At 38.6% G+C, this 27,283-nt stretch overlaps 1 protein-coding gene and 1 long non-coding RNA gene across 13 annotated transcripts; one reads left to right on the top strand and one right to left on the bottom strand.

Moving 5' to 3' along the window:
* Positions 1–853: 853 nt before the first annotated feature.
* sp9 (sp9 transcription factor) lies at positions 854–3,312 on the bottom strand. Its single transcript, XM_083537863.1, has 2 exons — positions 3,171–3,312; positions 854–2,777 (listed from the first exon to the last, which is right to left on the bottom strand). The coding sequence occupies exons 1-2, from the start codon at positions 3,189–3,191 to the stop codon at positions 1,479–1,481; spliced, it is 1,320 nt and encodes a 439-aa protein (XP_083393989.1). The 5' UTR covers positions 3,192–3,312; the 3' UTR covers positions 854–1,478.
* On the top strand, positions 3,306–27,283 carry LOC310724137. Of its 12 annotated transcripts, XR_014532978.1 has the most exons (7): positions 3,396–3,512; positions 3,709–3,741; positions 3,999–4,056; positions 23,506–23,586; positions 25,251–25,418; positions 25,545–25,702; positions 25,897–26,499. It is a non-coding gene; the product is annotated as an uncharacterized lncRNA (long non-coding RNA). The 12 variants fall into 12 exon arrangements; XR_014532970.1 differs by lacking the exons at positions 3,709–3,741; positions 25,897–26,499 and adding an exon at positions 26,678–27,283 and having other exon boundaries at positions 3,306–3,623; XR_014532971.1 differs by lacking the exons at positions 3,709–3,741; positions 25,897–26,499 and adding an exon at positions 26,636–27,283 and having other exon boundaries at positions 3,306–3,623.

Here is a 27,283-nt window from a genome sequence, read left to right as displayed (position 1 = left end):
CCGCGGCTTCTTTCTTTCAGATCGGACGCTGCACTGGATAAACACAAAGGAGTCAGAGAGCATCCTTGAACCCTTTCAGTACACGGCCACTGATATTCAAATAACACCCAAGCGACCATTTGACTGCACCGCAACAAGAGCATTTTAAAATCACGATTTGCATATGGCTTTTCCTATTTTCCTTCTCAAAAGTGGCATCTAGGAAAAAGAGGAAGAAATTTTTTTTTTCCCATAACACCAATCAAGTGCTGCGCTTATAAAGGCTAAAAGCTGCTTTATACCATAGCCTTCTCTTAAATGGACATTTTCCGTTTGACATGCAAATGTAGGCAGTTAATTCGACCGATTAAAATAAATATTCAGAGCCCCTTTTGTCACCGAACCCCCTCGGAAAAGCGCTGATAAAGAGCGGGTGAACAAATGATGTCTCGGATATTAATTAGATATTTGATAAGACACGAATCCCTAATCGCAGATACAAGACACATGGGGCTGCGATGTGCTCCAATCATAATTAACACTATTTAACAAGATTTTCATTTGGGCGTAAAATGCCTGTTCCGGGGCATTAACTATTGATTTATTCCACTGGGAAATTGTGTTGATTTACGTTCCGCATAAGAAATGCATTATTGATATAGTATTTACAAACGGACACTTTGGAAACACCAAATAACTTTCAATAGATCTGAGTAAACGTTGACGATATTTTAGATATAGTCTAATTTTGTCTGACTTAAAAATAAAATCGAAATTGAATAATAATAATAATAATAATAATAATAATAATAATAATAATAATAATAATAAATTCAATTTAACCTGTGTGCATCAAAACAACAACAAAATAGCGTTTGATTTTAAATACCTTTAATTACAAAATGAAAGCCTTATACGCGAGACTTTACAATTAAACATTTATATATTTTTTTAGCAAGGTAAAGAAAGGAGTAACTGAATTTTAAATAGCTGTGTTACATACATACTGACATCCACAAAGTGCGTCGAAAGTAAAGAAAACTCCCTGAATTTCAGGATCCACCACGAAACAGTAATAAGGAACATTTACAGGGAAAATATCATGTTATTTTGTCAATATATCTACACCGTTTAGCTCATCTGTTTTCCAGCCGTGTTCAGAATGGAGTCACTTTTTTTTTTTTTTTCCTGCGCATCGATCAAAACTGAAAATCAACTTTCTGAACACATTTTAGTAACCGGCCTGAAACGTGAAATAGGTCTAATCAATTTTAGTTTTGTAATAATGATTTTACCAATCATATTGACCTTTAATAAAATAAAAAAAAAAGCCTTGTTATTCCTATTTCAAAAAAGCCTAAAGTGTCACCAAGACAGTCCATCCAACTCCTGACCCGTGTCTTTGTCCTTTATTTATAACCTACCAGGTTTTTGGAGAGACGTTTTTTTTGTATCGATAGCATTTTAATGTCATTCGCATGTTGGCAGGATCAGGCAGCTCAGGACTCGTGAAGAGGAGACTGCTCTTTGACCGTGACCCTCGGGTTTACACCTTCCAAAATCAGTTCCGGCGACTCGGACCTGGGGGTCTCCAGGTTACTTGTGTCGGTGTCACTGTCGCTGCCTTTTTTGCCCCCACCTCCGGCAGTATGCGTTTTGATATGCTTGCTCAGGTGGTCGCTCCTCATAAAGCGCTTGTTGCACACCGGGCACGCAAATCTTTTCTCTCCTGTGTGGGTGCGAAGGTGCCTCTGGAGCTCGTCGGATCTGGTGAAGCGTTTTCCGCAAAAAAGCCAGTTGCACACGAAGGGCCTTTCTCCGGTGTGCCATCTGAGGTGCGCTTTGAGGTGAGATGTTTTGCCGTAGACTTTGCCACAGCCTGGGATGTGGCAACTGTGGAGTCCTTTTCTGCGCAAACTGGCACCGGCAGGCCCAAGCCTTTCTGCCTCCTGGCAGTTCGGGCAGTCGCACGTGGCCCTTCCCGAGTATCTCCTGGAGGATCTAGACGAGCTCCCGATTCCTGAACTGGCACCAGATATCATGGCATTGGCCGCCGAAGTGTCCGTGTACGTGGGTATGACGGTTTTGAACCCGTCCTGCGTCAACAGGTGCTGGCTGGTGGACAGGAGGTGGGACGCCGTTGGGCTGATGCCAGTCGAACTGAAAGCCGAGTGTGTGAGGCTCGAGAAGTCGGGGTTGTAGCCGCCGAGCTGGGAGTGAATGGCCTGCGGTGTTCCCGTATGCAGCGAGCTCTGAAGCGTGCCAGCTGGATTTTGCACCTCGAGCCATGAGCCTGGATTTGTGTGCACATCCCACCACGAGGACGCGCCGTTGGCCACCTCGCCTGAGATCGTGGAGTGAAAGCCAGACTTGTACCACGATTCGTACGGGTGCGCCATGCCCACTCGTGGGTACAGAGTCTCGGCCGAAGTGTGTACTTTGGAAATGAATGCAGACTGTCCGGATTCTTGCGAGGAAACACTCGCCGAGTTGGAAAACAAGCTGCTGTACTCGGTGGAGAACGCGGAGGAAGTTGGTGAGGTGGATGCCAGGCAAAACGCGCTATTGTTCGTGCCCGTGCTGGTTGTTAGTCCAGATGTGCTGCGGCTCGTCGCCACGCTGAATCCAGGCAAACTGGAGCCCAAGTTACAACTGGACGAAGATCTTTTCCACGGATGAAATCCGCCTTTGGAAAACGCGCTGGAGTCAGGTAAAGTGGTCAGAGGACTTGTGTTGCCAATTTTATTACAGGTCGCAGCCAACATAGCCAGAGGGGTAGTTCCGAAACGCGGCTCTTCCTGTAGAAAGCAAAGTTTGTTCTTAACTATGCAACAATATTTAAATATAAAAAAAAAATACTTAGACGTCAGTGCTTTGACAGGGTTGTAAGAAAAATGAGGAAGTGAGAAAGTATCCAGCTTTTCATGGACGTGCGTAAAACGTTTCCTAATACGTTTAATCAAACAAATCGGAAGTCTGAATAACTACGGTTTGAACAGGCATAAGACATAAAGTGAAAACAAAGAAGACAAATGAAAGCACGTAAACAGTCTGCAGTTTTCTGATATTTGCAACGCAGCAAAAGCAGTATATAATTACAGGAAACTTGGTGTTGCCTTTTAAAAACAAAAGTAATATATATATATAAACTTTTATCATAAACAAGATTCGAGTAAAAAATGCTGACTTACCCCAAGTATAGAAGTAGCCATAACCAGTGCTGTTTCTAAGCTGAACTTTTCAGGACTGCACTGTTATATTATGTTCCAGTTTGACTCGGACAGGACGTGTTTTGCTGAGGTCTGCACTCGGGTCGCTCGTCCCCTGGCTGAGGCTCACACACTCTACCTAGTTGTAGAGAGCGCCTTCTTTGAAGTACAGCTGCCGGGGACACTCGACCAATCTGCGCAGCGGATACTTAAACGACGAGTTGAGTTCAGCCAATAAGAGACGTGTCCATGACAGAAATACTAAAGTAGCATGTCAATCAATAACCGAGGTACCGATCCCACTGTCAGGCGTCAAGCGATCTGGTATTTTTAAGGTTTTTTATATGTAGGCTATATGGCCATCAAGGCGCAGTCACTGCACTTATAATAGAGTAGAGCTCATATTGGTGTATAATAATCCTGCGCTCTTCTGTGGTAAGCGACTGATTTCTGTTTTTTTCCCACTTGTGCATGATGTCTTGATTTGTTTAATCCCGTTTCTGACGTTCGCCTGTGACAGCCTGCAGGCTAAATGAAAGGAAAAGATTTATAGGTGACAACAAATTTTCTACTGTTATGCTTTCATATGAAAAAATTCCAATCTGCATCCAATATATATTATATCTTTTTTTGTACATTTAAAATGAATATGCTTAAAACGTAAAATTGTTCGAACGTGTTCTTTTCAGCTTACGCAATAATGTTAACTTCGGTATGCAAGTTCATAAACTTTTTCTTTAATTTAAATTTTTTTATATTTACGACGGATTTTAAAAAATGTACACTGATCGCACTTTTTGTAATTTGCAGTCACCTCAGGACAAGCCTGGAGGAGAAAATCAGTGAGGAATTACTGATCTCACAACAGGTGTGAAAGATCGTGGGTTTTGTGCGTGCGTGTGTGTGTGTGTGCGTGCGTGTGTGGTTGTGGGGGTAAAATGCGCGCGTGCGCTCACAGCAGCGCTCCGTTTAAATGCCTTTGGAAAAGCAGCGCGCGCGTGTCTTACATGATGCGTCCCATAATTTCCACTTGAAGCTTCACACATTTTTGGGCATCCAAACAGTAAAGTCTATAGTGAAGTATGGAGAAAGGTATAGGACGACTTGCAATTGCGAAACCAAATAAAATAGGACATTTTTTTCTAGTTTGAAATACAAAGATTAATTCAGCTATACTGTCACTTCTTTCTTATATATTTCTTTACCTAAATTATGCGTCTTTTTTTTTGTCTTTTATACGAAGATCAATGCATCATACCAGTGTGTGTTTTTTTTTTTTTTTTTTTTTTTTTTTTTTTACTTGTTAAAACATTTAAAGTTAATGGCATAATTTAACAATGGCCTGCTTTAGAGTGAATCATCATCCTTTTAAAAGTTAAAGCAATTTTCTTGAAAATGGTCTCGCAGAAAGCTGTGCATTACGGTATTCAAAATTGCCAAATAATGCTCCATTATAGGGGCTGAGCGGTGCCAGGCAGCCCGGCCGCAATTTGCTCCAAAGCGCTGCGCTTTAAATCCCTCCTATGGAGAGGGGAATCTGAAAAGTTTATTCAAATTCGCATGACAGAGCCTCGAAAATTACTTCATTTCTGCAATTATAGTAAATTGACAGGCAAACAATTAACGCCATTAAATATCTGTTAAAAAAAAAAATACTCGCATTTGGCTGCAGAAAGTCTCCCTCTCATATGCATGTGCAACTTTCTCTCTGCGCCTCGTATTACAGATGACTGCTGTATTTGTCTGTAATCAATTCGAGCATATCAATTATATTGGGTTTTCCCAAACGAATCTAGTTTTATATTTTGTACAGCAATTGTAATAGTAGACGAATGTGATGTTATTTTGAACTGATCTGATTTAATCCTTTAGGTTTGTATTTATATGTATTTATGTGAATTTATTAAAAAAAAAACAACATCGGAAAACACTATAGATAAATTAGTCGTCTTGTGTGGTGTAAAGAGAGGCTATATTGAAAATAAAACGGGATATTTACACCATGTAAGATTCAGTATTAATAATTCTAAATAAATAAATAAAAAGAGATTCATGTAATTTCTAAGAAAAGACTATTATAATTAATAATCAATAATGAATTAATGAGCATAGTGATTTCGTGCATTGTAAAAGATGGGATTATTTGTAGTATACTGAGTGTCTTTCAATGCTTGATGCTTGTCCTTTATTTAATTTAAAATCGTGAATTTTATTACCTTTGGTATTTTCATACCGAGGTATTGAAATATTTCTGTTTCTGAAAATGGTTTTGTCTGTGATTTGAAACACCACATCCTGTCAGCTGGTGTACCTGGCGAGCAGATTTTTGTGCCAATTAGAAGCCTATTACAAGTCATTAGACTGATCAATGTACCTTAAACAATGCGGGTGATTTATTTGGCAGGAACAAAACGTTGTGCTTCTATTGTGCTAAGGCTGAGTGACGGTACACATCCATCACTGCTTTAAGCAGCTAAAGATAAATGATTAATCCGGACCTATTCGTTAAGGTGGTCCCTTTTCAAAAGGTCCTGGTCTCGCACAAGATCTGGATCATTTCACCTCCGCTCGCTGTGTGTGAAGATGCGGAGCTGGTGGGGGATTTCACACACACTCGGGTTTTTTTTTTGCCTCTGGCAGTGATGTGTCCCCACCCTTAAGAGGAAAAGCGCATTTGTGGATAATTAACTAATCTGTGCAAACTTAAATCCTTGTTATCCTTAAGTCCTTAAGTGAATCATCCTCACACCCACCTGCTCGTTCCTCTTCCTAATGCACAACAGGAATACAACATAACCCTGCACAATCACGTTTGCATAGTCTCTAGTTTATAACCATTCAATTCTTTTTTATTAAAAGAAAAAAAAACGAAACGTGTATAAAGTGTTTCGGCGCTTGTGCGTTTTTCAGGCAGCCCCAGGTCACACTTGTCTCATTGCGATGCGCAGCTCTAATGAAACGCTTGATTGCAATGATGATACATTTCGTCATCTGTGCGCACCAGATCACGAGTCTGGAAATGTGGGAAATCTTTAGTGTTTACAAACAACCGAAACGGCTGCATCACACCTTTGCAAGTACGTTCACATAAAGGGGAAAGTCTAGCAAATTCTTGGAAAAGGCAAAGCGCATTAGATCCGAAATGTATCTAAATGGCTTTTTAAAGTCATCAAATGTCAGAATTAAATTATTTATACACACATCAGATGTGTATACAGCAATGTGTTATAGGGCGGATAAATAAATAAAAACGCGCTCCTGAACTGGTTTTGGTCGCACCCAAACTGCTACACACACAACGAGTTAATGTTGTTTAATTTCCTTAAATGTAAAAAAATGTGTGCGACATTAGTATAAGGAATATGTTTGTACAGAATGCAAGAGAATGAAACAAGGTTAGTGTATATGTCTTTGGAAAATGTAGTGTATATGTCATTCTTTTTAGTCTTAGTTGTCTATGATGTGCATAAAATGTAAATTGAGATCTCTACCTAAAGTACTGTGCTATCTAGTACTAAAATACTAGTTATAATGCACACAGTAGTGAGAGTATATATAAGGTTTAAATGAAGTCCTTGGAAAAAAAACGTTCAACAGATCTAAGTGTTAACTGGATGATTAAGAGTTTCCAGCTTCCGAAAAGTGTTTAACTTGGAACCTATGACAGTATAAAAATACTATTATCTAGGTATCCAGATAGGATCCTTAATGGTTCACTTAGAGAGAGAACTTAAGTCCCTTTATTATTGTGATGGTTTATTCTGTTCTGACACAGAATATTACATAATATAGGACTTTCCTTGTGTTATCTTGAATACCATCAGGTCATTAAATTTATTGTATGCTAAGTTACTATTGGTGTAAGGATTTTTTTCTGGCATGTTGTGTGATATACATGTATGTGTATATATTTAATTCATGTTAAAGGCTGTGTAAAGTAAAGCCTTTATTCTCTCAGTCACGCTTGAGTGATCTTGATAAGCATCTGTCAGGTCTGATCGTGATGAGACTCTAACTGTTTCATACTCATGCCTCGTCTGACTTCATGGAGTTCACAGAGTTAAACTTGGGTAGTGTGACTCAAAGCTCTTATTGAGAATAACAGCTTTGAGTCCCATCACTAAAAGTATGATGTTTTTTTGTACAATTTTGACTTGCAGCAGATCTGAACTATTGTTTACATGTCTACTGCCCAAGACTACAAGTGTACTAAGTAATAAAATAATATAAACATTTATTTTGTATGTTTTCACTCGATATTCTAGATAATTTATTATACCAAAGATAAATTTTTTTTTAATGTCTGCAAGGTACACAATGGCATGTTCTGTTCTCAAATGAAACAGAAGAGTGTGACTTGAAAAGATCAATATCTTCGAAAGGCAACAGTTTCAGTTTGAATGTCGAAAATGAAAACAATTGTTTAGCTGCCGATAAACTGATCTAAGAACACAATTATACATGGCATGTGCTTGATATGCTCCTAACTGCATTTCTTTTATCTTCATTAAGAGAGTGACATTTGCAGTAAGTTAAAGACAAACAGTTTGCCTGTGTCTTATTATGGCTACTAACTGCAAACTGTCATTTGGCATCAGCAAAACTGCTCTTGGCAAAGCAGAATGCTTATCACATGTCATCTGTGCATGGCAGCACAGAAATTACATGAAGCTCCTGCTCCACTCCCAGCTCCTTTGTACTCTCGACATCTTCTTTGTCTTACACAATTAAGGTGTTACACGGTAGAATAATTTAAATTGCCAGCTCTAAAATGGAGACCAGGGTTCTTTTTAAAAATAGAAGAATTTGTTTACTGATTGTATGCAGCTATTGACTTTCCCATTACTTGAGAAGAGCTCTGATTAGTGGCTGTGCAATGTTCAGAGAGTGAGGCAGAGCAGGCAGGGTTACAATACAGAGCATTTATTCTTATTGTTCTCCGCGCACTCTACCTAGGATTAATGCTGGACACAGTAATGAGGGTGGCACGGCAGGTCTGAAGCCATTTTCCAATAGTTGCCCGGCTCGGTGTGACAGACGGCATGTGAGGCTCCTGACGTCTTCTCGGACTTTGATGGGGCTCCCTACCCCTGTGACATTTCCATATGTTGAAGGGGAGTATGGAAGGGCATTTGTTTTATGTTTTTCCTTGCCTGCAGGTGAAGACCATTATTATGGTGCTGTTTGTAACATCGAGTTCAGGCATGAAGGGATTGTGTTCCCCAGAGTAATATAGATGCTATACATGCACTAGATCCGCTAGAGACAGACATGCTGAATGATTGTCAAAACCCAAGAAACAAATCACAGGACAAATTTTCTATCCCCATTAAATTGTTCTGTGTGTGGCAAAAAAAAAAAAAAAAAATACCCTCTTGGTTTGTGTCTATATCACGGTGCTGTTAAGTAGCATGGATATCTAAATAAACCATCACCTTACTATTATAAACACTACTCATGAATACCAGTACATAGAACTTTTCCCTGATGAATTTACAGCTCTCTATCTTGACCTGCCATTGTTTTCCTAAAGTGGATTCCATTGAGAATAAGTGGTTGCTCCACCACTTAACCATTAACCATTCCGATCTTTGTTTTGTAATTATAGAAATGTTTTATCCAATGTCAGATGGTACGTTTCCACATTCAGGGAACTTCTTTTATTTTGTCTGATTACATGGTAGTGGGACGCACGCTTTTTCCTGCTTCAGATGTTTGCCAAAATGTGTGAAGTGTGTTACAAAGAACAGAGAGATGACTTATAGCTCAATTCCACTTTTGTGAATTATGTGTTTTGGCAGTGCATTAATTCTTGGCACAATTTGGTTTTGCTTTCAATGGTTTATAAAACCAGCATCACATGGACTAGGAAATATCTTTTTAATTGATTTTGATTTTGAGAATATATTTATGGTGTTAAGAGCACAGTAAAATCTATTCTAACACACACTTTATTAGAAACACCAGGAACTACACATTCATGTAGCTATCAAATCATCAATCATGTGTCAATACCATAGTGCAAAATCATGCAGATGCAGGTGAAGAGCTTCAGTAAATGTACAAATACAAATTTTTTTGTGACTTTGAGCTTGGCTGCTGATCTCTTTGGATTTTCACACATAACATCTCTAGAGTTTACAAACAATGGTTTAAAAAATATATCCTTTGAGTGGAGGGTCTGAAGGCTAAAACGCCTTGTCGATGAGAGATATCAGAGAACCTCCAGACTGGTCTGAGCTACCAGGACGTTTGTGGCAACTCCAATCAGAACTCTGTACAAATGTGATGAGCAGAAAAGCAAATATAATGTTTTTTTTTGTGTGAGTCTGTTTAAACTCTAGAGATTGTTGTGTGTGAAAAATCCCAGCTTCTAAAATACCCAAACCAGCCTCTCTGGTACCAACAACTCTGCCCTTTTTAAAGTTACAGATATTACATGATATAAATGAACATTAACTGTAACTCTTGAACAATATCTACATAATTTGTGCATAATGCTTCTGCCACATGATTATATAGTAATTAGGTTACTCCATGAATGTTCAGGTGTACTGGTGTTCAACAAAAAGGGCAGTGAGTTTATAGCCCTGTATTATAATATTTGTTACTGCATTTCTTACCTGGCAGAGAGAATTGCTGTTAAATAAAAAATATATAATATATATAATAGCACTAGAAAGGACTGAGGTTGTCTGGCAAACAGTCTGTCTATGTAAAGTACTCAAAGTTATCTGAGGTGGCTATACAGCCACATTTTAAATCACAGCCAATGGATCAGCAGTCTGATTGAAGCCAGGCAGCATTCAAACTAGATCTGCAGCTTCAGAGTCGCCTGTGTTAAGTGAGAGAATCTTGGGTTGTTCAACAATCCTGTGAGTGCTTTGCAGATATTATTTTTCTTTTGGACTGTCTTTGAAAAGTCTAAGAAAACAGTGGATTTTCTTTCAGAGGAAGTTTCCAAAAACTATTAGAAGGGATGCTGAAAAATAATGCCTCAGCAGTCCTCATGTTCTAAGAGTTTGCACAAGGAAAAGGTTTCCTGCATATACAGTATACTTCAGGAGTGACGGGACCATGTGTGTGTGTGTGTGTGTGTGTGTGTGTGTGTGTGTGTGTGTGTGTGTGTGTGTGTGTGTGTGTGTGTGTGTGTGTGGGTAAATAAGTGATGTAAGGTCAAAGAAAACAAAATACATTTGTTTATTCTATTCTATTCTATTCTATTCTATTCTATTCTATTCTATTCTATTCTATTCTATTCTGCTATTTTGTTTAGTTCGGCTTGATTGTGTTTCCAGTAGAACAATCAGTTAATCTGTTTGTTTTTCTTCCAGTAATAAGGATTGTATCTTTGTCCCTTTCCCCTGCTTTGTCTGTAAGTCTAAAAGTTAAAGTTGTCGAAAGCCTTTCCTCCTTTTCTATGTTGCCTCAGTCTGGTACACATTTACAATTTCTATTCTTCCCAACTTGTAATTCTTGCTTAATATCTACAGCAGCCAAAACGCCCCAGCACAGCACATTTTACCATGGCCTGGATGTGGTTGATCAATTGAACTGCTGCTGTTATACTTGGCTCCTCCAAAACCTCCCACTCACTAATCGCTAGTGACACCGGCACCTGCGTGAGGCTATTTAGAGCAAGAGGTATGTGGAGCAGTCTTTGCAAAATAGCCTAGCTTAGCAGAGCAAGGTTGTTATTTTACAGCACCATATTCTTGATAAAGCTGCGGGAATACTGTCGGACAATCAGGACAATCAGGAAAATCTAAGTATGTTTAAAAAACTATGTGCTATGTAGAGATGCTTTGCTATCATTAGTTTGAGGCCTAACCACAATGTCTTGAATTACACTGAGTAGCACCTGAACACCGTCAGAATTGGCTTCAACCTTTTTTTTTCTCCTTGTAAAAATATTATCATATATTTTATATCCCTGGCAGGATCACATGATCTGTTTCCATATATTTCCTTTGGGTAGTTTGCAACAATACTGTGGTTTATTGTTTGTTTATTGTGGAGAAAGTTTTGTATTGTAGTTTACAATAAAGGTTAACAAGTGCACTGTGTTGCTGTGACATGTAAAATGGTGTCAAGCTGTAACACCAGTTTTCACTTTAGTCTCATCGAGTGCTCATCAACTTGACTACCTAAGTGAATTGTCACTTGGCTTTATTCTGAAATGATGTTCAGCACTCCAAGGCACCAGAGACTGCAGAGAAAATCATGTCTTGTGCAATGTGTCAAGTAGTACAAATGAAACATCTAGTGCAATGCAAAAACAATGCTATTTAAATAAGATTCCAAGTGAGACAAAAATATAGGTTAAAATGGAATCAGTAATGTTGCAGGACTGTTATTATATGTGGTGTAGTGCACATGCATACGCATGGATATTAGTTTAAGAGTTTTGTTAGTCAGTTAGGGAGCAGACAGAGGCCTTGGACACAGTTACATTGATGAACAACTGCTAGAAAAATCTGTCCAATTTACAGTACAAATGATGCATTTACCCTCTCTGCAGTCATAATGTGAAATGTGATTATAGTCACTGAGCAAATCTACTGTATTTTAGGATCCATTTGCAGACAGGCAGAGACAGAGGAGGGGGTCAGAATCCAGCGCTGTGTGTTTGTGCTTTGTGTTGAGACAGTCAGTGTTTAAAAAGAGCATTTTGATTCGCCTCCGATCGAGTAGGCTCTGTCTGCCTCCACTCATCCTGGGTGATTAGACTAAAACATTTGCTCGTCTTGACTGGAGATCGAAGCAGCTTCACATAACGCTGCTTGATTGAAGGTCGAAATATTTTGAATTCTAATGGAGACTGTGTACATGAATTGCCTGAAATAGACTGTAGAATTTCAGCACTTCCTCCCCCTCAACCACCCCCTTACCTCCCCACCGCCCTCCCTCCCTCCCTCCCTCCCTCCCTCACTCTTCTCCTCTGTGGCCGCTCTGAAAAGAACGGTTGGGAATGGTTGTGGCTGATGATCATAGAATTACTGGATGGTGATTCTAAACCCCTCAAAGAGGAGTTGCTATGGAGATCTCGTTCCAAACTGTGAAATGATTCCTCGTCTGAAAGGCTGGGGAGAAGAGGGCTGAACACATCATTGTTCAGGTGGTGGTTGGTTAGGAAATTGCCGGTGCCTGAGCAATCAGTGCTGCTGCTATAGTTAAGGTTCTAAAACGGTTTGTTCTCTGAATGATGTGGGGCAACAGTGATGTGCATATGATGGTTCCTTTCAATCAGACTCCACTCAGACTCATGGGGTTGGGAGAAATGACAGAAAGAGTGGGCTCGAATGAAAGAGGAATGAAAACCATTATTGTCTCTCAAAGCTAATGAAATCTAGGCCTGTCTTGATCTATCTATTCTTTGCCTGCATAAATCTTGAAGCTGCTTGAAAGGTTATGTTCCCTATCAATGTATTACCAACTCCCTCTGTTTCCCCCCTTATAATATTATGTTAATTACACAGTACAGAAATTGACCTTAGTAAACTTTGAAAATTAATTTGTATTTTGATATTATATTTCATAAAGACATGTCTGTCAGCAATAGATGAGACATTCTGTAGTCATAAATGTTAAGATTTTTTATTGATCAGCATTATGTCGTGAGATACACACACTGTTAAATTGAACAAATTTCCTCTTTATATCATTAGGCTCCCAAGTGGCATGACATTGATTTGTTTTATTTTTCATATCAACTACTTCTGTAACTGCGAGCACAAGCAAAAGCCAGTCCACTATAGTTGTGTATTATCTGATTATTTTTCTGCTCTGAAGACCCAGCTGAATTACTTCTTCTGACAGACTCATAAAGTAGCTTTTATGGCTGTGAATACCAAGGCAATTGCAGCCGTGTATTTGTGTAGAACCTCTTAAAAGCGAGCCAAGGAATGCTAGTGATATAGATGTTCTCTTCCTTTTTTTACATGTGAATACTTGCAAAGGAAGTCGACTGCCACTGAACACTGTAATTTGAGTGAATGATGTTGATCACATGATCTTCTAGCCATCAAAAACAGATGATAGGAACAGTTTTTGCATCAGCTGTAAATTTGTTTATGATACGCCCCGCACAAAATATTATTTTATTTTATGTTTTTTATCATTTAAATATGATTTTTAAGCTATTCACTGTGAAAAATTTAATAAAGAATCATTTCTGATTCCACTGATATGGCATATAGTGTAGTATATAAAAAAATTAATTACTAATTCAAATTGACCCTTACATAGAACACCTGTTTGAGAAGATCAGGTCTTTGATCTGATTTTTGTATCTACTCATTAAAAATATTATTTTAAGTCATTATATTTGTTTCTATATTATAGAACAGAAGAAAAATATATATATTTTGTATACTTTGTAAATGTGTGTTTGGGTGTGTTTGCCTACACGTGCATTTAAAGTTGCTGCACACCAGCGAGGCATGTAGGTGTGTGTACTTGAGCTCATTCGCCAGCAGCTCTGTTTTTATTGAGAAATTATCCAGTCAGGCTGACTCTTTTAAACACAAAGGGCTTTGTTAGGTCAAATAGTAAAGACACACCTGCTAATGGGCTTTCCAAACATACAGTAACTAATACAACGCAGTAAAATGTTACAGATAGACTTGACTTCTGAAGCTCCCCCTACCTCCCATGCATGCTTTTACAGTCTAACTTGTGGCTTGCCATGGCGCCGCAGCCTCATAAGAACATTCTTTACAGAGGTCTATTCAGTCCTGTTGTTAAAGGATTTTCCATTTGTTTCTGTGTCCTCTTTGCCTGATATCTCTGTATGTCCTGAGGAAATAGAAGGTCCTGACATGTTGTAACTGAGGTCTGGTAAGATTTATGATAAAAGCGCATGACTTGAAAATGTTGAGGTGTAAAAAAAAATCTGAGCAGTTGTCTCTTAATACACTAAATAGCATGGTAAAATGAGCAGAGTGACTGTTTTAAGCTCAGGAATATTTTGCTGTGTGCATGCTACACATTCAGTTCTCAGTAACAAAAAAGCTCTTACATATGTCCTTTTTTTTCATGTTGGTGCAGTAATGCATATTCTTTTCAGAAAAAGGAGAAAGAAAAACATATAGCACAATTAAGGGAAGCAGCAGAAGCACCCTTAACAGCTGTATATATTCATTGGCTCAGTAGTTTTCTTAACTGTTTTAGACAAAACCAACATCATCCATTAGTAGTCTATCCATTGCATAATACAATAATATGTGCATGTTGTATTATGGTTTGTTCCAGAGGGTACCTTCCCCTTATAAAAATTATTGCCACATTCCACCTACCAACAAACATTTGTTATATGCATCTTTATCAGCTAGAGCTTTGGAAGAAAGTAATTGGAAAATCAGGGGTTGGAGACATGTCTACTGGATCAGTTTATAGAGCTGTTTGAGTATCCTGCAGAGGATTTAACTGAATCAGGTTTGTTGATGAGGTTGCCAGCAATTTCACCGTGTTCTGTCACATACTGTGTTAATTATTATGTTCACTGTACTTACACTATAGTAGTTCTATTAAGTGGTCTTTGTCAGTGAAGAACTTTGAGACTTGTATGTATATAAGTATATAAGTAAGACGTATATTATGTATGTATATTTTTTAAGACAGTACTCAAGCCAACAGCACAATAATCACAATAATAAAAATAACCAATATATTCAGTATAAATTATATTAAGAAATATAATACGATGACCAAATCAGTACACTATGTATTCTGTTACTTTTAATTAGCATTTACAGCAACAAGAGAAATTTGGACACCATTTGAAAGTTAATTATACTAAACTTTCAGTTAGTCAAAAATTATTCTTGATATACTTTCAACACAAGTAACTACACATCAATTCATCATAAGAATATAAGCTTTGTCCAAATCCAGATTCGAATTCTGAACTTGTTAGCAGGAGATCATCAATGTTGAAAATTTGCTTTCATGCAAAAGAATTTCACTTAAAATTTCTGCTCCCATTTTTGCACATTTTTATTTCAAACTTACATATCATTATTGTTCTAACTGATGTTTTTCAAATTACGTAAATTATTTTGTTATTTGGTATTCCAGGTTTTAAATGTTGGACTGTGTATAAATACAGTCTTTACTCTTAATGTTAAGAAAGCTTGCCTTTCACCACCATGGTATTTGCTTTCAGTCATGGTCTTTTCCACAGCTGGGCTCGCTTGAAGCAAACCCTAGACCACTGTTTTTAAGCTCAGTTCCCAGGGCTGCACCTATGCTGAAAAACAGATTTCACAGTTGACCAAACACACCCAAATGGTGCAAAATGACCTAGAGTGCAAAAGAAAAGCGTGAAAACATCCCAAGGCTGATGGCTATTTAGGCTTTCCAGATAACGCTCGGCTCTTCCTGATTTTTTTAGGATTCCATCCACCTGCATTGTAATTCCAGTTCTCTGGTAGAAATTGATGCAGCATCAGACCATAGGGTAGGCCCAAATGAAAAACTGCCACAGACTTATCACCTGGGTTCACACCACCCATAATTCTTTCCTGTGTATGAATACTGGTAGTGTTTTGGCAACACTGACTACAGGAAATATTCATTCATACACAGTGTGTACTCAGGAAACTTATCATAACTGTGGGAGCATTGAAACTGCGCCCAATCTTTCATCAACTATCTCAGAGAGTGCAAGTGTTTAAGCATAATACTAATCATGTTTTAACAAAGCCTGTTCTATCCTCTTTATGAGATAATCTCTCTCTCTCTCTCTCTCTCTCTCTCTCTCTCTCTCTCTCTCTCTCTCTCTCTCTCTCTCTCTCTCTCTCTCTCTCTCTCTCTCTCTCTCTCTCTCTCTCTCTCTCTCTCTCTCTCTCTCTCTCTCTCTCTCTCTCTCTCTCTCTATCTTTATGTACCAGATGTCAGAAGTGCTAGGAAAAAGTTCCAGCTAGTCTTAAACGTTCCATCACCCAAATCATTTCTTTTGAGTGTACACTTTTTTCAATCAACATGATTGTTTTCGACAGGGGATTGTATTGTATCCCAAATCTGGAACACATTCATATAATAAGTTGATGTCTTGTGAGTCTGTACAATCAAAGTCAAACTGTGCCAGGAAATTGCTTAGCGTCTAAAGCTTTAACTGTGGACACATAAGGTAAGTGTCTTTCCTGGGCTGAATTTGCCCAGAGCACTTTTCTATACATGCCCTTCAGCCTGGTGCCTTTCCAATGCATCATTGGGTTCCAATCCATCTTTTCATGGATTTCTGTGAATTTCGAGTAACTCATTCTGATATATTGAGGAAGTCTGTATTTGGAAAAGTAGAAGGAACAAGCTGATCAAATTTAGTGTTCCAGGAGCGGGAGAACTGGACAAGAATTTCAGTGTAGGTTTAAAAGAAAATCTCCAGTTACTCCACATGTTTATCTGCTCTTACACTTGCAGAGATGAGATTTTGTTTTGTGTGACCTGATTGTATATTGGATCCTATACTCAAGTCATATTTCTATTATTACCTATATCTAAATAAAGGACCTTATGCAAAAATGTTTGTGTCATAGAAGTGTCTTCAGAGGTGCCTGCTGTTCATTTCTTACTTCTGTCCATTCTGACATTTAGTTGTAGTCCCTTTGCCTTTTTTCCCTGTCCTTTTCTCACTGCAAATTCCCCATTAGCCTTCATCTTTTCTTGAATTATTAGTTTGAAAAAAAAAACAGAGTTACAATTCTCTAGGGGAAAAAACATTAATACAATGCAACTTGAATTCAGTGTTATTCTTTTTAATTCAAACGTCTCTTATCATCCAGGAATGATTCATATAGCATTATTTTCACTTGAAGTTCAAGCATGAACAGGACACACAATAGCACATTTTCATCCCAATCAGTGCCGAACTCGTAGCTGGCAAATTGGAGCAGCAAAACAATAATTCCCTTGATTAGCCCCTTTCTGTGTGCAGTAAGTGAACTGTTTATACTGTGGAGTACCTCAGAGAGACGAGAGCAACCAAAACAGGCTGATTAGGCACTGAATAATTGGATAACGTCATTTCAGCAGGACAACCAAGAGCCTGATGACAGCTCCTTCCAGAGAGCTTAGCCCCGAATGACATAAATGAGTAACAGGGCACTTTGATGTGAAATTCAGTACTATGGGTTGTAGGAGTTTTGGATGATGCATCTGGTTTATTATTGATGTTAAAGGTCTTCTGTTTCATGATATTATGAATTAGGAGAGATTGCATTTTTGTGTTTGTTTTTGGATCTGAGAAAAATGTGAGATAGATGAGAAATTAAGAGATTTTATTCCAAGCTGTGACTTACAACTTAAATGAGTTATTGCTTGCTTGTAATTTTGGAATGAACACTTTAATCCTAAATGAAATTTTGTCCTTATGTTTTATAGTAGCATCATTATTTACTATAGTGTGGAAGTGTGTATGTGTTGTTCATGTGAAGAATGTACCTTAAATATTAGTGCTTTTTCTTTTAAAAAAGAATCCAATAACCAAAATATTTCAATATAAATTTTTGTATTATAAATGCCCCTGTGTGATTTTAAGGTAAACAGCTCAACAAAATCAACAAGTTTAATGTAACTCTCTTGCGATTATCTGTCATCACCTGTTATATAGCCATAGCATTAATCATTAAGAGTTTCTTAACGAAACATTGCTGAAACTTGTTGGCCAACATTAGCATGCCTCCTGTGATGAATGATTGATATATAGTATGTAGTAAGTGCTCTGAAAGTCACAGCTAAACTGCCAGAAGGAAAGGAAGGAACAGATGTGATGCAGGAAAAGGCACATGCCATACATACTGGCTCATGTCTTTAAACTCAGACATTTTTATGTACAACTGAAGATCTTTAATAAGTGAAATATAATGTGTTAGTTTAACTGCTATGCATTATATAAAATTCAATTTAAGCAACAGGTTTTCTTTCTATTTTACTTACTAAAATGTTTGCCACTGCAGATATGAATTTTGTGTTTTGTAGGAATCAGATAAACAGCTTACTGCATTGTAGGAAAATGAAACATTAAATTTGCTAGTTGGCATTTGTTGCAATTTACTCTAATGAATTTCTTAATATCATAAGCAATTGTACTAGTTTATTGAATATTGGTTTACTTTTAATAGCAAGTTATCAGATGTGTGAATTTGACAGCTCATATGCAGCATTACACATTTTTAGGAAAAGAGAGAGAGAGATAACCCTTACTCCAAGGAAACTTTTGCAAGAACCATGGGGTTACATTTGTTGTCTCGTGACAGTTTATCATTTAACACAATTTATGTATTCTCTTTAAAGTAGCAATTTTTGCTGAAATTAAATGGAATTAAAAGTAAAAATATTGTGCGGTAAAATAAAAAGTAAATGTGAAAGTTTCCCAAAATGAAAATGCTGATAAAAAGTACAGATAAAACTACACTTATGTATAATAAAGTAAAATAAATTCTTCATTACAGTAAATCACTGTTGATGTGTTATATGTATACATTTTATGCACATTTCAAGGCCAAATGAGTTAGTTTGCTTCAGGACAACAGAAAATATTGCAGTATTTCTCTCGCTTCCTTTTTTGCAAATGCTTTTACTCTTGCAGCTTAGCTGATCACAGTTCTTCCTATTAAAACTATTTAAAATTTGAGCTTTGTTTTCGTTGCTTTTAATGTAACGTGATAAAAAGATTTCATGAATCAATTTGAGCCATAAGAAGTATAATCAGTGCTCAAAACATAACAACCAATTTCCTGATTTAGAAAAAAACCCTTTTCAACCATGTAGGAGCAGAAGGAGATTTTTGTTTCTAAGACGAGCCAAATGTCTGGTCAGATTCACTGAAAGAAATCATAATTCCTATCATTAATTATTAGTTCTTGCCAAAGACAGTTTTGAGAAAATCAGCAACGTAGGCATCTCTTTTCTTTGCTGTTTGCTATGTGCACATGCAAACACATGTAGCTTTTGCTCACAGCTCTAGAGAATTAGATCTTAAGTGTTTAAGAGCTCCATTATCTAATCACTCCCCTGATTAGGACACTTTACCATTTACTCATTTAATCTATTGCACAAAATTCAGATAGAGGTGATAAAAGTGGTACAATTAAGTGACTTTGTGTTTTACATTACCTGATGCACATAAATTAACTATACATTAGAAGTCCTTATGATTAATTGTATCTGTTTTATTCCAATTCGTTTGTGTAGTGCTTTTAACCATGGAGATTGTCGCAAAGCAGCTTCTGGATAATATAACTTTTCATCATTTTCTACTTCTAAATTAAGTGTGTGTGTGTGTGTGTGTGTGTGTGTGTGTGTGTGTGTGTGTGTGTGTGTGTGTGTGTGTGTGTGTGTGTGTGTGTGTGTGTGTGTAAAAACTTTATTCTGGGCATTGAGGAAAGCTAGTTAATTGTATTATTAGATAATTAGCAGAGCAACTAGTTAGCAAATAGAATTGATGCTATAAATAGTTCAGATGAAGTAGACAGTACAACCTGTTGTGGAAATTAGGTGTGATCTAATTGCATTGACGTCTACTATGACAATTCAGTGGTTCTGACGTGTGGGTTTTTTTTTTTTGTACAAATACATTTGTTAAAAAAACAAAAAACAAACAAAAAGAAATGTTTTGCTCAGAGAATATTTGTCAGGCTGTAGAACGGTAAAAACGCAAAAAAACAAAATTATTATTGATAATATGTAATATTTATATGATTAATATATTATTATTAAAATACATTCCCATATAGATAAAATATGCCATTCAGAAAGCATTAGTTTTAAAGTTCCCATGACTAAAATGCTGCAGCAACACTAAAAGAAAATAAGTTTGGAAACACAGAAAGAATTTACAGATTGAATGGTTTTGAAACCTAGAAATATAAAATTTTGCTAACTTGCACTGTTCTAATTTGACAAATGTGCATATTTCCTTCTCTCCTCATCTCCTTGTCCTCCCCAGCACTTCTCCTCCCCCTGGCCCATTTCTCTCTGTTTCTGTAGCGAGTGAAAGCACTGGAGGGTCAGGGGGTTTCCTGCTGCAGAATTCATTAATAGAGAGATACTTAATCAGAAGCTGAACCCGGGTCACCACGCTGCACTAATGAAAGTGTTTCCACCAGCAGCTTTTCATCTGAAGTAATACTCAAATCATAGCACTAGATATGCTCAGTGCAGATCCCACACAGCACAGCATTGTGGGAAAGGGCTGTTCAATGACTGACCCACAATTTCACAGTAGATATTAATACAGTAAATGTTTAGAATGGTCTTTAGCAGAGATCAGATTTTTTTTGTCTTTAGGCTTAAATTCTTTCTATTCCTTCGTTCATTTCTACCTTCTTATCTTTTTTCCTTCCTATCTTCCTTCCTACCCTCCTTCCTTTCTTCCTTCCTTCCTTCCTTCCTTCCTTCCTTCCTTCCTTCCTTCCTTCCTTCCTTCCTTCCTTCCTTCCTTCCTTCCTTCCTTCCTTCCTTCCTTTCTTTCTTTCTCTCACATTACAACATGGTGGGTTTTATTATACCCAATTGTATGTGTCACTGTCACAGTAGAACAGACGTTGTTGTGTAATGAAGCAGTACAAGCTTCTCCAGGTGTGTGCCTGGGCCTTAGTCTGTTTGTGTTCAGCTGGTTTGTCTCTCACATCTTTAAATGCTAAGATAAAAACCCCAGCCTGTGTTAGGTCGTGTGTTAGCCATGTCGAGGGCAGCTTCTGCTGTGACCCCGTTTGTAGAAGGTAGCAGAGAGCGTGTGCGAGTGGGGGCTGGGAAGGATAATCCTGCTTTTCAGCCACCCCATTTGAGGCCGGGCACACGCAAACCCTGACCGCTCATTATCCTAACAAGAAGGCCATTTCACCTGCGACTGGGGGCCCTGCATGGCCCCTGTTAGTATAATCTTTCTCACACACACGCACACACATAAGCACTCGCACGCTTGCACACACACACACCCACACACACACACACAAACTCCGCCAGACCCGACGCCATTCAGGACAAGCAGGTGGCCACTGACGCACATAATTGCAGACAATTTGAGGCAATGAATAAAAAATGATCTACATTACTTCTTGCCGAATGTTGTATGTGCTTGGTGCCAATAGAAATCTATGGAAGGGCCTCTTTTAGATGCTGAAGAAAAGAGCCTATCAAAGGCAGTTCAGAAGGAAAGGGGGAGTAGGAGTGATTAATTTCTTAAAGAGTGAAAGAGCGATTTAGTACATTCAGCTGACTGGCATCTAGGAAGAAATGAAAAAGCCTGAAACAGAGAACATCTTTCATACTGTTTCCTCTACATAATCTTCAAACTCTATGCATTGCATCTTCTGTAGGGTTTGCACAGCTTTCTATAATGTGTCAACTGTTACTAATCTTGTGAGTGTTCATAGATGATGATTTCAGTGTATGCAACTTATTTTTGCCATATTTCAGCAACTTTTCCTACTGGACAGATGTGCACATCTATAATTAATGTATTAGTGCATGCTCTATGTGTGTATACAGTTTCATTTCAGCCAAAGCCTCTGTTAAGTTGATTAAAAAGTGTGACGTGCCAGTGTCAGAGCTGATTGTGTGCGATGAGGCATAAGCAGATTCGTTAATTACTGACCTGAATGTGCTGATAATGCATTCACAGCTATTTATTATAATGCGTCCAATTACAGCACCATACAAAGCTTCTGTATTCAAAGTCAAATTAGAGGGTATTTGTGTTGGTCATGCCAGTCCATTAGAGATAACATGAAGGAAGAAATAAAATAAAGAAAACCATGAAAAAATGCTTGTTTCATAGCTGCTGTCCACTGAGAGGTGAAGGCTTAGTCCATTGCAAACAATAAAACATCTTCAGTCCCTTTAGAATTCCCAACTACCTGGTTGCACGTGAGTGGGTTTGTGTGTTGGTTCATCAGTGTATGCGTGTGTGAGGATGTGTGTCTTTTATTAACACCTGCCTAGCAGAGCGGTGCTGCGCTGTGTCGGCTAGCTGATGAGCACAACCTGGCATGGGTTCAGCCTGTGTCACCGCCAGTTTGCTGTTTCCATTTCACACATGATTAATTTCTCTGAGAGGAAGAGAGAGAAAGAGAGAGGGAGAGAGAGAGCAATAGAAAGGCAAAAAGAGCTAGTTTGCAGGGAGAGATGGAGCAAGAATGAGATGGAGAGAGAGAGAGAGAGAGAGAGAGAGAGAGAGAGAGAGTTAGAGAGAGAGAGAGAGAGAGAGAGAGAGAGAGAGAGAGAGAGAGAGAGAGAGAGAAGGAAAGAGGGTGGCCCATGTTCGGCCCACGTGGCTAAAAGTCTTTTAGAATTCCTGCAGAGAGGGTTGAGGGGAGAGTGAATGCAGCCAGCCGGGGATCACTGAGCCTTTGTGTAATTGAGGCAGCAGCAGCCTTCCTTTCCTCTTCATTTCAAAAGGAGCAAGGGATTGTGAAGTGCAGGGACAGGCTGAGGGGAGAAGGGGAGGATGGAGGAGGGGAAGAAGGGAGGGAGAGGGCTGTTTCAGGGGCTGGAGGAGAGCTCTTTTTTTTACGAAGGGGGAGGTTAAGTTGACAGAAACAAAAAGAATGTGTTCCGCTAATTTCTGCAGAGCTGCATCAACAATAATAGGCTCAATTTCTTCATTGCAAATTTTATAACTGGCTCCCTCCCCTATTTCCCACCCATTCCTACTTCCAGAGCCTTTCACAGCTCACATACACCCGTGGTCTTAATCCACAACAGCTCTGAGCAGCACTGTGTAGGTCTAAGACCTGCTTCTACAGGACTGTTAATTAATACCTTACTGTAGCATATAGTCTGTCTGACAGTACACTGCAGAGAACCAGGAGGGAACTGAAGCCTTAACAATAACTTTCAGTTCTCCTTAATCCCTTTATTCAAAGCCTCTTATTCAAACCAAGTTAACATTGTAAGAGAGTTAGTACATGTGTTGAAAGTGTAGATGTATAAATTTTAACAAATTCATGCCCCCCCCTTACTCACTCACTCACTCACTCTCTCTCTCTCTCTCTCTCTCTCTCTCTCTCTCTCTCTCTCTCTCTCTCTCTCTCTCTCTCTCTCTCTTTCTCTCTTTATGTGTTTGTGTATATGTGCCCACATGTGCACATTAGTCATTTATGTACATGAATGTTTTGTTGCATGTGTAAGTGTGTGTCATTCCTGTTATGCTTCTGGCCCCTCTGTGCTGTACACAGCCAAGTGAGCAGCATTGTTCAGCACTGCATCAGCATGCCGTGCATTTAGGAAATAATTACCCAGCATCCCGCTGTTTTTATATTCTGTTTCATCTTCTTTAATAGCTGCTTCTTCATTCACCTCTAATCCCAAACAGGACATAATGTGCAGAATCAAGCACCGGCCTTCGGATGAAAAGGAAAATGTTCGCCACTGTCCCCAGCAGACCAGAAAGGAGGTAGGCCTTTAATCTTCACTTAATTGTATTCATGGTCCTCTGTCTTGTCACAGTATCAGTGCTTGAAGCAAAACCTCCAGTTTGGGGCAAAGCCTCTTCTCGGCAAATCATCATCAGCAAGTGCATGGTGCATTTAGGGACAGTTTCTCTATTATTTTTGTGCAAACTATTGACATCTGTGTTGATACTGATCTGAAGAGTTTATGGGCACTCCTGCCGAGCTGAGACAACATTTTCTTTAAGCTTGGCCTTTAGCTTTTTCTCCCAGCGTGACCCTCAAGTGGGGGGGTTGAGATTCTCATTTTTTAAAACAGCTCTTCTCTATGTCTGTAATAGGTCTAAATATTTGTAATTTAACCCACAATACAGGTTTGCTCATACAAACTACACAAACCCAGCATCTCACCTCATAAACATACAAAACTGCTGCTCACACTGGTATATGACATAATGTATTTATTAATTCTAGGTTTTAACCCATAAGTCATTTAATATTTAATTATAATAATTAATTTGGACGTTTATGGAAGTACAAAAATATATATATATATTTTCTAAAAACTACTCTCATTAGCTTAATGTCACTTTATTATGGTAGACCTATTTAAGGCCTGAAGCTGTATTGCAGTGTTTCTCTTGTTTGGTTATGAGTGACTCCATGTCACCACACTGATCCGTCCCTGCCCAATATTCTGTACTTCATTATAGTTCTGTAGCCACATGTTTCCTATTCCCCATTAAAATGTCTAATTCCTTATTATATCAAAGACAATAACAAGTAAGTATTAGTAGACTGGTAGTCAACATGGTAACTCAAATAACATGGGAAATGCTTTTTAAGGTATTCTGAAAGATTGGAAAGGCATATATTTACAGGTTAAATATTGTAAATACTTTTATCTGAGTGACAGGTTCTCAGCCCTGAAGGCTTATGATTGAGAACTTGGCTTCTATAGCTTTCAATGCACTTTATTTAATCAGTATGAATACATCACTGTGCCTTAGTGGGCCTTTTTTCTTCATTGGACACATTATGCAGGAAATATTGCACCAGACAATATACTGATTTTATTAAAAGTCATTTTAAGTGAGCCTGAATTGTAAAGATGTAAAGAATTTGTAAAGATAACATTTTTGATATTAGATTTGATGGCTAAAATAGTTGCTCTACTGGCATGATGTCTATCAGATGCTCATAAAAATGTACTTGCCTGTGATTGGCTCATCTGTGTCTCATCACTAGCAGGAAACAACTTCACTTCCTTTAATAATGACTTCATACAGAATTATGTGCCGCCACAACGTCTCCTAGTTTTATGGTGTTCTTCTTATGTAAATGGTCCAGTTTATTCCAATGTCACCAACACACACTCTCAGATACACCTGCACACACGCACGCACGCACACACACACACACACACACACACACACACACACACACACACACACACACACACACACACACACACAAATAGACTTTAGGGTTCAAAACACAATGTGCAATAGGTGTGTAATACAAAATACATGTAACACAAATTTTATAAATGAGTGTGTGTGTGTGTGTGTGTGTGTGTGTGTGTGTGTGTGTGTGTGTGTGTGTGTGTGTGTGTGTGTGTGTGTGTGTGTGTGTGTGTGAGTGTGTTTTTTCATTCTATCCTCTGCAGTGAGGTACAACCTAATCGTTCCTGATCTTGCAGTTGTCAAGTAAGCAACTTGTTTTTCTGGCTGGAAGCAATGTCAAACGAAGGAACGAAGGAAGTTGTTTCTGTATGACTCCTCATGCCACTCCTCAGAGCCTCTCTGTCTCTGTCAACCACCGCAACATAAATCAGGTGATTCATGACTGCTAGACGATCAGTCACCAATGCAAAAGCTTCTCCTACATGTAGCGTGCATGTGCATATTTGTGAGTCTGTTTGTTTCAAGTTGTATGACAGGCAATAAATCTCTTCCTTTAGTGTTTGGAGCGCATGAGTGCGTCTCGGAGCCGGAGTGGCCCGAGGCACTCTCTCTGGAACAATGCTGAGATCAAAGCGCTGAGTTCTGACAGCCAATGAGTGACTTCCCATGGCTGAAGCAGCAGAGAGAGTCTCACACCTGTACCAGGTGATTACAGGTAGATCTGCCTGCATCTAATTGGACAATAAATGCAGCTCTTGGCTCACTAATGGAGGCAGTCTGCCTTTCAGACGCCATACTGCCATACCTGAGCCTCTCTCTCTCTCTCTCTCTCTCTCTCTCTCTCTCTCTCTCTCTCTCTCTCTCTCTCTCTCTCTCTCTCTCTCTCTCTCTTTCTATCTCACAATACAGATGATGACACAGTGAAAGAAAATGCACAGCAAACAAGAGGATAAGTTGTTAATGTGGACTGACAGAAACACAAAGAATCATACATGCCTTAAGCTGTGCATTTGTGATTTACTCAACGTGTCTGAGACTATAGCTTTGGGTATACAACTCAGATTTGTGAATGAGACTGAGAAAAAAAACATGTACAGACAGTGTAGGACATTTCAGCACCACTACCAGTGTGATTATGACACATTTCCTGCACTGTTTCCAAAGTTTGACTATGATATATTTTTTTTAAATCTAGTCCAACTCAAAGAACCTTACTTCTGCATGTGACCTTTTGAATGCCTGACAAAATCCTGCATCATGTACACAGATGATAAAGTCTTTTCTTCCTTTAGATACTTGGCAGATTGTACGCTTACGAGCTTGTAGCCATGAAACTGAGTTGAATGGAGCAGAATGCGAAGAGATTGTTTCTGCAACAAAAACCTCTTCCTCAATTTTTTTCAGTTTATTCCTTTTTTTTAAATTGTGTAAATAAGTGTGAATAATTGATGTGGAAAAACTTGTCAAATAAATCTCTTCAAAACAGTTGAAATAAAATGCTTTGTTGTTGCATTGCTTGTTTGTTAAATTGACATTTTATCAAAAGGAGAAACAAATATTGTGATTACTCAACTGTGGGGAAAAAATATTTGTGAGGACAATGTAAATGTGCTTGTCTATCTGCTAAAATTCTAAACTTCTCTTCTAGAAAGCTGAAGATGATTCCTAATCTCGGTCTTTTTTGATCCAGAGCAAGAGGGCTAACAGGAAGTCGGGGTTTGCTGTCGGAACCTGGACCACTTGTACTGCAGCTTAAAATATTCACCAGTGTTTTAATTTACCACAACACACCCCACAAACCCCCTACTCCAATGAGGAAGGACACACACACACACACACACACACACACACACACACACACACACACACACACACACACACACACACGAGCAGAGTATCTCCAACAGAGAGAACAAGAATGAAAGGCAGCTGTATTGGTTCTCTGATCCCTGCTTTAATGAATTTGTGTGTGTGTGTGTGTGTGTGTGTGTGTGTGTGTGTGTGTGTGTGTGTGTGTGTGTGTGTGTGTGTGTGTGTGTGGTAGTACAGTAGAGGGCATGTGTGTGAGAATGTGTACATGTGCATGTTTGAAGTTGTTGGTGTGGCGACTGGATGCTCGTTTGGATGTTAGTGTAATTGCGGTGGGGAGATCAAAGCCTGGCAGGACAAGTGATGTTTCAGAGGTAGTCTGTAACTATTTCTTATTCTCTCTCTCTCTCTCTCTCTCTCTCTCTCTCTCTCTCTCTCTCTCTCTCTCTCTCTCTCTCTCTCTCTCTCTCTCTCTCTCTCTCTCTCT

The sequence above is a fragment of the Silurus aristotelis genome, assembly GCF_946808225.1.
Source record: "Silurus aristotelis genome assembly, chromosome: 3".
Lineage (NCBI taxonomy): Eukaryota > Metazoa > Chordata > Actinopteri > Siluriformes > Siluridae > Silurus > Silurus aristotelis.
Note: the sequence above shows the minus strand (reverse complement) of the source record. Positions and strands in the feature narration are given on the sequence as shown.